This window comes from Nansenia antarctica (assembly GCF_963989245.1).
Source record: "Nansenia antarctica genome assembly, chromosome: 19".
Lineage (NCBI taxonomy): Eukaryota > Metazoa > Chordata > Actinopteri > Argentiniformes > Microstomatidae > Nansenia > Nansenia antarctica.
In genome coordinates, this window is record NC_137692.1 from 24,629,912 (window position 1) to 24,641,989 (window position 12,078).

A 12,078-nucleotide genomic window follows, 5' to 3' on the forward strand; every position below is an offset into this window, starting at 1 on the left:
CCCAGTCCCAGATCAACACATACTCCCTACCATCCTACCATCCTGTGCATTTGTGGAGATCTCAGGGGATCTGCTTTTATTTCCTATATTTCCTATTCTTTTACCCTTTTATTATGTTGCCTTGTTCTTACAGCGCTCCTCTATGAAAGAGACTGAGGTCTCAGTAAGATCTCCTCTGTATAGATAACAGATAAATATATAGGTGTAACCAAGGTAACCAATTACGTAAGAGCCACATCTTGCCCTTTGATTGGCTGTGAAGAATTGTGTCATACAGCTTGTCCAATCCTCTTAGATCTCCACAAGTTCAAACACCATTCATCATTCCACTCCATGCACCACTCCATCCACCAGCTTCTCCTGAAACAAATAACACGTTTAAACACCTTTAATATTTCTATAATTATCTCTGTATCAACCCCTCCCTCCCCCCCCCCCCCCCCATTGGAACATACTCGTTTCGTTCAGGGTTCATTCAACGACAGCCAGCCTCTCTCCACATGTCAGTCAATAGCAGGGTTCAAATTACAGGGGGGCTCAGACACCCAGAGAACAATCACAGCCAGCCCCCGCCCCCTTAAGAACCGAAACATCAATGTTAGTACCCCCCATGTGTCACTCTACGTTAGACACCCCCCAGAGTCAGTATGCAACTGGTCAATAGGACCTGCGGAGCTCATAGGGGGACCAGGAGCTGCCTCCATCCTCCTTGCCCCAGGAATGGGCGTCATTGTGGGGCGGAAGAGAGTTGTCAGACTCCTCCGTCGCTAGAGGGACCATCTTGGAGGCCAGGTCACTGGACAGAGTCATATAGGAGGGGCAGGGGAACGTGGAGGGGGCAGGGTAGGGCGTGTGGTGGTGGTAGTGGGTGTCCTCCAGGGCGTGTAGGGTGTAGGGCTGGGTGGCGGAGGGGGGGGGCATGGCAGACCCTCGGCTGGGGGAGTGGTACAGGGACTGGGAGGGGCTGCCAGGGGGGTCAGGGCTGGGCAGGGAGGCGGGCGCCGGGACTCCCACGGAGGTCAGGCCGTCAGGACACAACCCCTCCGCCTGGGATACAGCGTCTGCCACGGGCTGCTGCTCCCACGAATCTCTCTGGAGGGAGGAAGAGAGGAGAGGAGAGAGGGAAGAGAGGAGAGGAGAGAGGGAAGAGAGGAGAGGAGAGAGGGAAGAGAGGAGAGGAGAGAGTCTTAGGGATCAGAGGGAAACGACTGTTGCTGGCACCATTGTGGTGAAAATGTCGCTTCATATCTATGACCTCTTTACAACAAAGCGTTCATATCTATGACCTCTTTACAACAACGTGTTCATATCTATGACCTCTTTACAACAAAGTGTTCATATCTATGACCTCTTTACAACAACGTGTTCATACCTATGACCTCTTTACAACAAAGCGTTCATATACCTATGACCTTTTTACAACAAAGCGTTCATATCTATGACCTCTTTACAACAAAGGGTTCATATCTATGACCTCTTTACAACAACGTGTTCATATCTATGACCTTTTTACAACAAAGCGTTCATACCTATGGCCTTTTTACAACAAAGCGTTCATACCTATTACCTTTTTACAACAAAGTCTTCAAGTCAAGTCAAGTCACTTCAAAGTTTATTGGTCATATGTTCAAGATACAATTGTAAATTGTCCAATGTTGAAATGTTTACTTTGCTAGCTTCCTCTCAACAGTGCAAATGTAAGAATAAAGAAACAACAATAGACAATAAGTGGCATAAGTGTAAACAAGGCAATACGTCTAAGATAAAGAGAGAAATACAATACAGTAATCATATTCTATACCTTGGAAGTGATGTAGATGTCACTACTCAAAGTTTACAAACTTTGTATACCATTTGTGCAAGTGTGCAATTTCAATTCTATTTGGTTAATAAGCGTAGTAATGACCATGTTATAAAACAGGTATTAGAACAACTGTCAAGCACCACCGACCACTCTCCTTCTATCCTAGTTGATGGAATGTCGTGAGCTTCGAATGATAAGGTTCTATCTCCGTTTAGAATGATAAGGTTCTATCTCCGTTTAGAATGATAAGGTTCTATCTCCGTTTAGAATTATACGGTTCTATCTCCGTTTAGGGCAGTTCAGAGATATTGAGCGTCAAAGTTTTTACATTCCATTATGTTTTGTGAGATGGAACCTTTGTATTTTATTAATTACTAACTCAAAAATGTCAACATTTTAAAAATAACAGCACACAGGCATTAATAAACACCTAATGGATCAGATTATGTAAAAAAACTCAATTTCGACCAAAAATGGAGATAGAACCTTATAATTCTAACGTCACGATGACTTACCAGGAGGAAGTGGGAGGAGTCTCCAGTGAAGGGGGGCAGCAGGGAGGAGAGGGCAGAGGAGGGGAAGATGGCACTGCCACCATTGGTGAAGGCCGCGGCGCTGCGATAGTCTCCGAACGTCTCAGGGTAGTAGCTGTCGATGAGGGAGGGGTACCCCGACATGGAGGAGGGGTCGTAGGTCATGGGCTTGCCCCCCAGGGCTGACGAGGAGTAGACGTCGCCGGGGAACTGCTTGGCGGAGGAGCAGAAGTCGGAGTCCGACATGAAGGGTCGTCGCATGCCGTAATACCCAGGGATACCCATGTGAGAGCCTGTGTGGGGGGGGGGGGAGAATATAATATGTCACATATTCAATATTATCTCTCTCAGTAGGAGGAGAGGCTGGTGGAGGTGGAAATCGGAGGACAGGCTCATTGTGATGCATTGAGTGGAATGAGGAATTGAATCAAATAACACATCTCCTCTGATTTCTCCCTCGACCAGCCTCCAACAACATGTGTGTTTGATATTGTAGTGGTTTTATATCATGGTATACTGAGAAATGTAAGTCTCTCTGCAGTTTGGCGAATCTAGCACTCAAGGAAGGCCCATTTCCTTCCTGGAAGGGATGGGCCAAGATCTGTGGCGCAGTGAATAATTCTGACTGTGGACAGGGCCCATGACTTGTGTAATCACAGATTTGTATAATATGATTGGTTCCCAAGAATGGTGACCTCATGACCAAGGACAGGTCTATAAATGAGTCCCACCCATCGTTGGAGGCTTCCTGCTTGCTTCTTGCTTATTGGTCTGCTCGTTTCTCTCTGCGCTCATGTAACTTGGCTTAATAAAAGGCCTCTTTGGAGACAATTGATCTAAGCTCTTTGTGCTTTGTAAGTTCTACTAAATCTATTAAGAATCAATTATATCCCCAACAATACCATTCCTCATTCCATACCAGGCATTACAATGAGCCTGTCCTCCCATTTCTACCTCCCCTTACAAGGGGTGTCAGGGATACATGACATGATACCTATGAGAGAGATTGATTATGTTAAACCTGGAGTACCCTCAGGATGTTGTAAACACACAGAGACAATTATCTCTTGAGAATTTAGCCTGTTGGAAGGAATCATCAATCACAGTTTGTGTCATCATCAAAGGCGTGTGTACGAGGATATACTTCATTTCACCAGAGCAGTGAAGGTGGTCTTGTCTCACCTGACATCTGGACAAACGAGGGTTGAGAGGCCGCTCCTCCCTGGAGGTGAAAGAACAGATCCAAATTAATGGTAAATGGACTGCACTTATAATAATAATAATAATAATAATAATAATAATAATACATTTTATTTATGGGCACCTTTCAAGACAGTTTAAAACCACATATCAAAACATTAAAATCAACAAAGCAAAATGAGATAAAAACAGCTAAATCAGATATAACAACAAACAAAATACATGAAATCAAACCAAGTAAGCCATTGTGAAAAGGTGTGTTTTAAGACAGGATTTGAAAGTGGTGAGTGTGTCAATATTGCGTATGTTAGGTGGCAGAGAGTTCCAGAGTGTTAGGTGGCAGAGAGTTCCAGAGTGTTAGGTGGCAGAGAGTTCCAGAGTGTTAGGAGACAGACAGAGAGTTCCAGAGTGTTAGGTGGCAGAGAGTTCCAGAGTGTTAGGAGACAGACAGACAGAGAGTTCCAGAGTGTTAGGTGGCAGAGAGTTCCAGAGTGTTAGGAGACAGACAGAGAGTTCCAGAGTGTTAGGTGGCAGAGAGTTCCAGAGGCGGGGAGCAGAGCGGCTGAAGGCTCTAGACCCCATAGTAGTCAGGCGGGCAGAAGGGATGACAAGTTGGTTGGCAGATGAGACCATATAGCGCCTTTATCCAAAGCGCTTTACAACGGCCTCTCATTCACCCATTCACACATACATTCACACACCAATGGCGGGAAGCTACCATGCAAGGCGCCGGCAGGCCCGCTCACTGGGAGCAATTTGGGGTTCAGTGTCTTGCCCAAGGACACTTCGTCATGTGGCCAGCCGGGGCTCGAACCACCGATCTGCCAACCTTGCGATCATCAGATGGCGGCTTTACCTCCTGCGCCACAGCCACCCCCCATGTCTGCCTCCATGACACTATGACAACATAACATGTTGGACTCTGGTATATATAGCAAGCAAAATAAACAATATATATTGTACATCTACAGTACGTTGAGATAAAGTCAGATTAACAACGGTCCTCAGACCTCATCACCCCCTAACACCCTATTGTAAATTATCTGAACATTTGCCTAAAAAAATAACAACAACACTACTTTTGTTGTCATTCTCCAGCAACGTGACTGCCGGTGGCAATTGTTATTATCAGAGGATATACTTACGATGAGAGTGATACATTGTTATACGGCTATAATGTAAAAGTGGAGATGATTGAAGGATACTCAAACTGTAGTAGGTGTTGTGTTATTTTTTGTCAAAATTGAGTTCTTTTACATAATCTGATCCATTAGGTGTTTATTAATGCCTGTGTGGTGTTATTTTTAAAATGTTGACATTTTTGAGTTAGTAATTAATAAAATACAAAGGTTCCATCTCACAAAACATAATGGAATGAAAAAACGTTGACTCTCAATATCTCTGAACTGCCCTAAACGGAGATAGAACCTTATCATTCTAAGCTCACAATGTAACGTGGTCATAATATAACGTATGAAATGAACATGAAATCTCACTGTACTCCACATGTGCCACATGTCTATTTTATAAAACTGTGCCCATGTATAATGTAGTACGGTTGTAAGCATATATACTGTACATGTATTGTACCCATTTTATTTATTATTTTTGAAAAAAGGAGGTAAAAAGAGAGAGAGAGACACGGTGAAGGTAGGAGAGGACAAACTCCCTATTGTTCGCAGACAGCCAACATGAAAGGGTTGATATTAGGGCTGTGTTGGTCGGGAGGCAAGCAAATTTTGAGGGCTGTATTTGAATGTAATTTGCCAGTGCCAAGACTTCCCTGTGTGCCCGAGGTACACGCCTCAGTGCCCCTCTGAAGGTAGTGTATGGAAATCAGCGTGTTACTAAGCTCTGAGCAGCTCTGCACCTGAGGGACACGACCGACCTTGGAGAGGCTAAAGACTTCATAAAGGTTTTGATCACCAGAAATAAACGAACAAACTTACGTAAAAAAGATAAAGGAAATACAATAAATGTATTTTTCTCTGCTTGGAGATCACGTATGCATTGCTCTGTGTCAAACAGACTGAAGCTCAGCTTCTACCCCAGGGCCATTCAGGCCCTGAACACAGTAAAGACCTAGGTTCTAGGCCCTGGACAATCTAGACAATTTGATGGCAGCTACTAGATTGTAATCAAGTGCAATACTGAAACACAACTGTGAACATTTCAAACCTGCAAACTGCGACACTTTAAATGAATGTGCAATAATACTATGTGCAATATGACAACCCTCGGGTACATAAGGTTCAGAGATAGGAAATGTTAGAATAGGTATAGCATAGCATAGAGTACAGCACAGTGTTTTATTTGTATAGTATAGCCTTTATTTATGTAAACCAGCTCTTTTTCACTTCTTGTTTTTAGTATTTTGTTCCTAGCACCAGGGGAGCCCCCCCTCCCAAATTTCGTTGTATGGTACCTGTACTATATCAATGACAATAAAGACCATTCATTCATTCTTAGATACAAAGTTTTGGTCTCATAGGCGTTGTTCATCAGGCTAACAACTACCAGCCAATATCCGCTTCCTTCAGGTCTTTAACACAACCATGCTGTCAAAAGACTGTTTGACATTCTTAATAAAAAAACGAAGCAGCGCAAGATTGTGCATCGTGTTTATCTGTATGGTGATAAACTCTCAATGGTAAAAACATCCCACTGTCTGTCTGTGACTATACTAGTTATAGTCTAGCAGAGACTCAAGCCAACCAGAATATAGATTCTTCCCTCATGTTAAATCCTCTCAACGCTCTAGTTTATAAAACTCAACGTTTTTCTCCAGTGGAGATTACGTAAGGTCGTCTTTGTCGTAGAAATATAATTCTATTCTATTTCATTTCTATGCTCTTTTCTGTAGCCTCCGTTCTTCGAGGGCAGCAGGCCGGTTGACAATGACAACTGTATTTTCTAAAACCGCTCCGTGTTGCAACTTGAAGAGAGTGCTTCTCTCTGTCCCCACAGTTTGCCTACCTAGGCCTATCAATGGCCTTTCTCTCTGGGGATAAAAGACTACAAACTCCTCAAACATGCGAGCGAGAGGGAGAGGGAGAGGGAGAGGGAGAGGGAGAGGGAGAGGGAGCAGTCTTTAGATAGAGTGTGTTCTTATGGCCCATTAACCATCAATAGCTTCATGTGTCTGGGGTTCAGCGTGGCTCTCATATGACCTCAGGCAGGCACACACCTCTCCTGTCTAAAGGACAACAGGCAGGACAATAGGGACAGATTCATACAGGAGAAAACGCATATGTTTTTAGTTTTGAAACACACAGATTTCACTGTAATGTCATGGTTATGTGTTGTTACACACACTGGGTACGGTAGGTTCAACCAATGTGTGCTCTTTTCAATATTTAACCAGCGTTGGGTTATTCATTGTGTTATTATTAACCCAAAATTGTTTACAGTACAGCCATCCATAAAATGATACGTTAATAATAATAATTACTAATAATAAGTTAGTAATTCATAAAATACAAAGGTTCCATCTCACAAAACATAATGTAATGTAAAAACTTTGACGCTCAATATCTCTGAACTGCCCTAAACGGAGATAGAACCTTATCATTCTAAACGGAGATAGAACCTTATCATTCTAAACGGAGATAGAACCTTATCATTCTAAACGGAGATAGAACCTTATCATTCTAAACGGAGATAGAACCTTAGAATTCAAAGCTCACGATACATCAATTACTGAAAGTAGGTGTTGATGTTGTTGAGGACGTTGACATCACAAACCAACAGTAGTTAGACTCCAAAAGCGCCGTGAACAACAGGTGGACATTCTGCTCAGTGGAGGCTGGTGACGGTAGAAATCGGAGGACAGTCACTATGCATGGGATGGAATCAGCTTGATACCGTTCCTATTCCATTAGATGCTAGAACCTTCTGGACCCAACACTCTAGAACCATCTGGACCCAGCACTCCAGAACCCTCTGGACCCAGCACTCTAGAACCCTCTGGACCCAGCACTCCAGAACCCTCTGGACCCAGCACTCTAGAACTTTATGGACCCAGCACTCTAGAACCTTATGGACCCAGCACTCCAGAACCCTCTGGACCCAGCACTCCAGAACCCTAGTCTGGACCCAGCACTCTAGAACCTTCTGGACCCAACACTCTAGAACCTTCTGGACCCAGCACTCTAGAACCATCTGGACCCAGCACTCTAGAACCCTCTGGACCCAGCACTCTAGAACCTTCTGGACCCAACACTCTAGAACCATCTGGACCCAGCACTCCAGAACCCTCTGGACCCAGCACTCTAGAAACTTATGGACCCAACACTCTAGAACCTTCTGGTGCTTTGGACTCATTTACCCTTCTGACCCAAGCACTTAAATCCCCTTCATTATTATGCATGAAAATACTAAATAGTTCGGATCAATCGCTTGTCATAAACATCCTTTTTGCGACAAATCGAGACTCCATTATAAGACGTTTCATCCATCAAGGTTGTTGCTTCTTCACCAATGATATACTGTGTATAGAGATGGAACATTAATTCAGTTGTTATTTGTGGGTGGATATGGTGCTTTCTAAAGTGGCAGTAACCGACAGTAGCTCAGCAATGTAGAGAAAGAAGCATTAGTGTGAAAGCATTTTCTATTGACTTACATTGTATCACCTGACGACACCTGTTTGCGTCTTGCCTCACTGTCTTTCATATCATGTGAGTCGTTGGTCGTCTAGCGGAGTGGACATGGCTGAAGATTAACCGAAAAACTAATTTGGTTTAGTGAAGAGAGCCACTGACAGACAGCAGCTTGGGGGATGAAAAGCGTAATGCTGTTTGCACAGACAGGGAGATGCCTCTGAGCCTGACTTTCTCTATGCCTGAGACAACAATGGCTGCCTTGTCTGCGGCCTGCATGCAGGACAATGTGGGTCGGCAGGTGTGCGGGGACCTGACTTTGCATAGCCGACCTGAACACCAAAAGGCTTTTCTATCCACTCCTCTCAGGACTCACTAAAGTTCAAGACCATCGCTATTGCTTAGCTTTGTTGCTCTACCTCTCCTCACGGTGGAGGTTTTTGTGGGTTTTGTTGGCTTTGTGTTTATCTCCTAACCCATGTTCTAGTGTTTACTGATGGGCTTTACATTCACTCCATGGCTGAGGAGGAGTGGAGAGAAGAAATATACTTTACAAGAAGGAAGAATGGGGATGTGGAAAAAGGGGACCATTAGTCATGGGGTCGGTAGTATAAAAAAATAAGCCAAAATGTAAATAAGGTTGATATGAAGATTGAAAAGGACTTCATCATTATTGTCTCCATAACAGCCAGCTTCGACTACATGATTACATTATGAGAGAGAGAGAGAGAGAGAGAGAGAGAGAGAGAGAGAGAGAGAGAGAGAGAGAGAGAGAGAGAGAGAGAGAGAGAGAGAGAGAGAGAGGATGACAGTAAAAGAAAGAAAAAAGCAAGCAATGAAGCGAGAGAATAAAGAAGCTGAATGGATGTAGATTCATTGAGAGTACGTTACTCACGCTATATCTGGCTCCAGGTGACTGGCGTGACCGTTTCTCCGCCAGCAGGTCTTTGACTGTGTGTTTGACCCTCACCCCCTGGTACACTCTCTTAGAATACTCTGCAAGAAAGAGAGAGAGAGTCACTCTCAATAGACAGTTCACATAAACGCAATGAGGCGAGATGTTATCTTTAGAGTTGTACTCTCTTTTTACACTTGATTGCTTGCACATCTGAATAGGACAGCTTATGAAGACGTGACGTTAGAATTATAAGGTTCTATCTCCATTTTTATCTCAAAATTGAGTTTTTTTACATAATCTGATCCATTAGGTGTTTATTAATGCCTGTGTGGTGTTATTTTTTAAAATGTTGACATTTTTGAGTTAGTAATTAATCAAATACAAAGGTTCCATCTCACAAAACATAATGGAATGTAAAAACTTTGACGCTCAATATCTCTGAACTGCCCTAGACGGAGATAGAACCTTAGAATTCTAAGCTCACAAAGAGCCTGCAGGTAAAAAATAAAAGCATCTGTATTGAGATAACTCCCATCTCACTTGGGATGAAGTGTAACTCCCTGAAAAAAGATTCAGATTCTGATAGTTTGTTTTAGAGAGAAAAATAATGGTAAGGGGTCCAGTTTATTAGTATGGATGAATTTAATAAATCTCTAGTATATCAAGAGATTCAATCTATCACCATGGTGTGTTTAAACCAGGAGGTTATATCCAGGAATTCCATCTCAATACTGCTGGAATTCTCAATCCATACCACAAATGTGTATTCAATTCTATTTGACAGTTCTGTGCATAGCTGAATAGCCTTGGAAGGTACATGTGTAAATGGCATGGACATTGCCATTGGTTTTGGTCAATACAAACTGGTTGTTAAAAAAAAAGCAATTAAAGCACAAACACCATTACCTTGCACTAAAATACAAAAGATCGATTTCCAAAACATCCTTGTTTTTTATTCTTCATAAGTGTCCACAGTAAAAACACTGTTCTCAGTCTCAACTGGTCGACTAATACTGAGCATATTCCTCAGAAGCATAAATCTATCGAGTTGTAACAGACAGTATTTGCACTTTAATATTGGAAAGGAAATTGTATGCAAAAACATTACAATATGTAAAAGATCTGAACTTTGTGAATGGAGTTTTAGATAAGTCGCTCTTTCGCTGAAACCATGGCGATGATGACATGGCCAAATGCTTTTGAAAATCTGAAACAGATACAATGTGATATTATTTCTTGATGTTTCAGTTTTGGGGGGATTTTTTTGGGGAAAGAGTTGAATGTTGTGTGTGTGTGTGTGTGTGGGTGTGTGTGTGTGTGTTTGTTAATGTGTGTACATACATTTCCATGTGCAATGCCATCCAAATGGAGTACTCACAACCTATTTCCACTAAAGGATGCTACAGCACAGTACCTCATTTAGAATTGATAAAACAAAAATTATTTTCCTCTAAACCAAATTTTTAGATTTCCATAAATGTTGTTTTTGTCCTAACCTCCATCACTCACGATTTGATAAATATTACTTTCTCTTTCATTTATTTATTTATTTTAATCAATGATGATACATGTCAACGTTTTCTTAGAATGTTAGGGTCTGTCCATGTTGTGAGCACGCCGCGTTCTATGAGATCCAACCTGGGTCAGGTGTGACACATGATGCTACATTCCAACACAGTCTCAATTGTGAGTCACAATGCAGATGGAACACATTTCAACTTCTGGATGAGAACATCTGTATTATGTCTAATCTGACCAATCATGGGACCCCCTTTGATGGTGTAAACAGAACGTTGATGTGCTATAGAAATAATATCACCATTATTATCCTCTATCTGTCAATATTATATGTCAATATTATGAAACAGTATTATGGGTTGCCTTTCTTACCAGTTTCCATGACGATGCAGTCTCAGTGAGTCTCAATGAAATAAAAAAACAATTAAAAAATATATATTGTAGAGTCCTGTATCCCACAGACAGAGGTCTCTATGCACCTGTGCTCAAAAGCATCAACAGCATACCATTCTGCTGGAGTGTCTATGGACCTGCGCTTAACACACCATAAGTCACAAGCCTTTTCCCCCTAGGAAGCTACGATGGAAACACACCTCAGACTTGTCATGGAGCAGCCAGCTTTTGAAACGAAATGACCTTTATCCATTTGGTTAAATGCAAATGATTAGTAGCGACGTTTCTCTACGATTTGCATCCTCAGTCTAGATTAGCGTCTATTGCATTGACACCCAAGAGGCACTGATGGGCTTGTGTTCGACTTTTCCAAATAAACAGGATATCATCATAACTCCTTATTTGGACTTTAGCTATGTTTTGGTGCCATGTTGTTCTTATTGTATATCTATTATGTGTAGTCGTAGACAATATGCCATTGGGTTGTAAGTGCAATGTTATTACACAGGTATAGAGTGATTTAATGCTGTCAATATACATGCTAAACATTTTTTTTTACTAATTTCCTTGTTTATCTTGGTATCACATAGGGCAGCCAGGGGATACATCTTTTGTTGAAGAGGATAAACATGAAACACATCAGAGAGACATGTTGCATTTACCAATTTAGTGCCACAGGTTTTTTTTTTTTTGCACACCTTTTTATTTTCGAAACAATATTTGCACGACAGAATCCTCCACATCAGAGCCGCCGAGAGCATTGAGGCTTTTAAAAAACTAGTCAAATCACATCTTTTCTCCCTGGCCTTTGACCTGAGGTGAGCCTGCCTTCCCGACACTGCACTCTTTGCACTTTTATTTATACTGCACCTTGTTTTTAGTGTATTTTTCTATTTGATCAGTTTTCTTTAATCTGTTTGTTATCTCTTTTATCTTGTTTTTCTCTCTATCTGTTAGGTACAGTATACTTTGGGCGGCTCTTGTCGTTGTACATTTTGTGCTATATAAATAAACGTTACTTACTTACTTACTATCATTTTAGGGGAGAAGCTTGTGGCATCTTGCTGCCAGTTAAGAAGATATATTGGGACCTCATCCCTCCATCCTCATCCCTCCATCCTCATCCCTCCA

At 42.1% G+C, this 12,078-nt stretch overlaps 1 protein-coding gene across 1 annotated transcript; it reads right to left on the minus strand.

Moving 5' to 3' along the window:
- Positions 1–657: 657 nt before the first annotated feature.
- LOC308174029 (POU class 2 homeobox associating-factor 2-like) lies at positions 658–10,936 on the minus strand (the record flags this gene model as incomplete). Its single annotated transcript, XM_080549082.1, has 5 exons — positions 658–1,092; positions 2,320–2,630; positions 3,520–3,559; positions 9,034–9,134; positions 10,927–10,936. The coding sequence occupies 5 exons, from the start codon at positions 10,934–10,936 to the stop codon at positions 658–660; spliced, it is 897 nt and encodes a 298-aa protein (XP_080405208.1).
- Between the last annotated feature and the right edge of the window lie 1,142 nt (positions 10,937–12,078).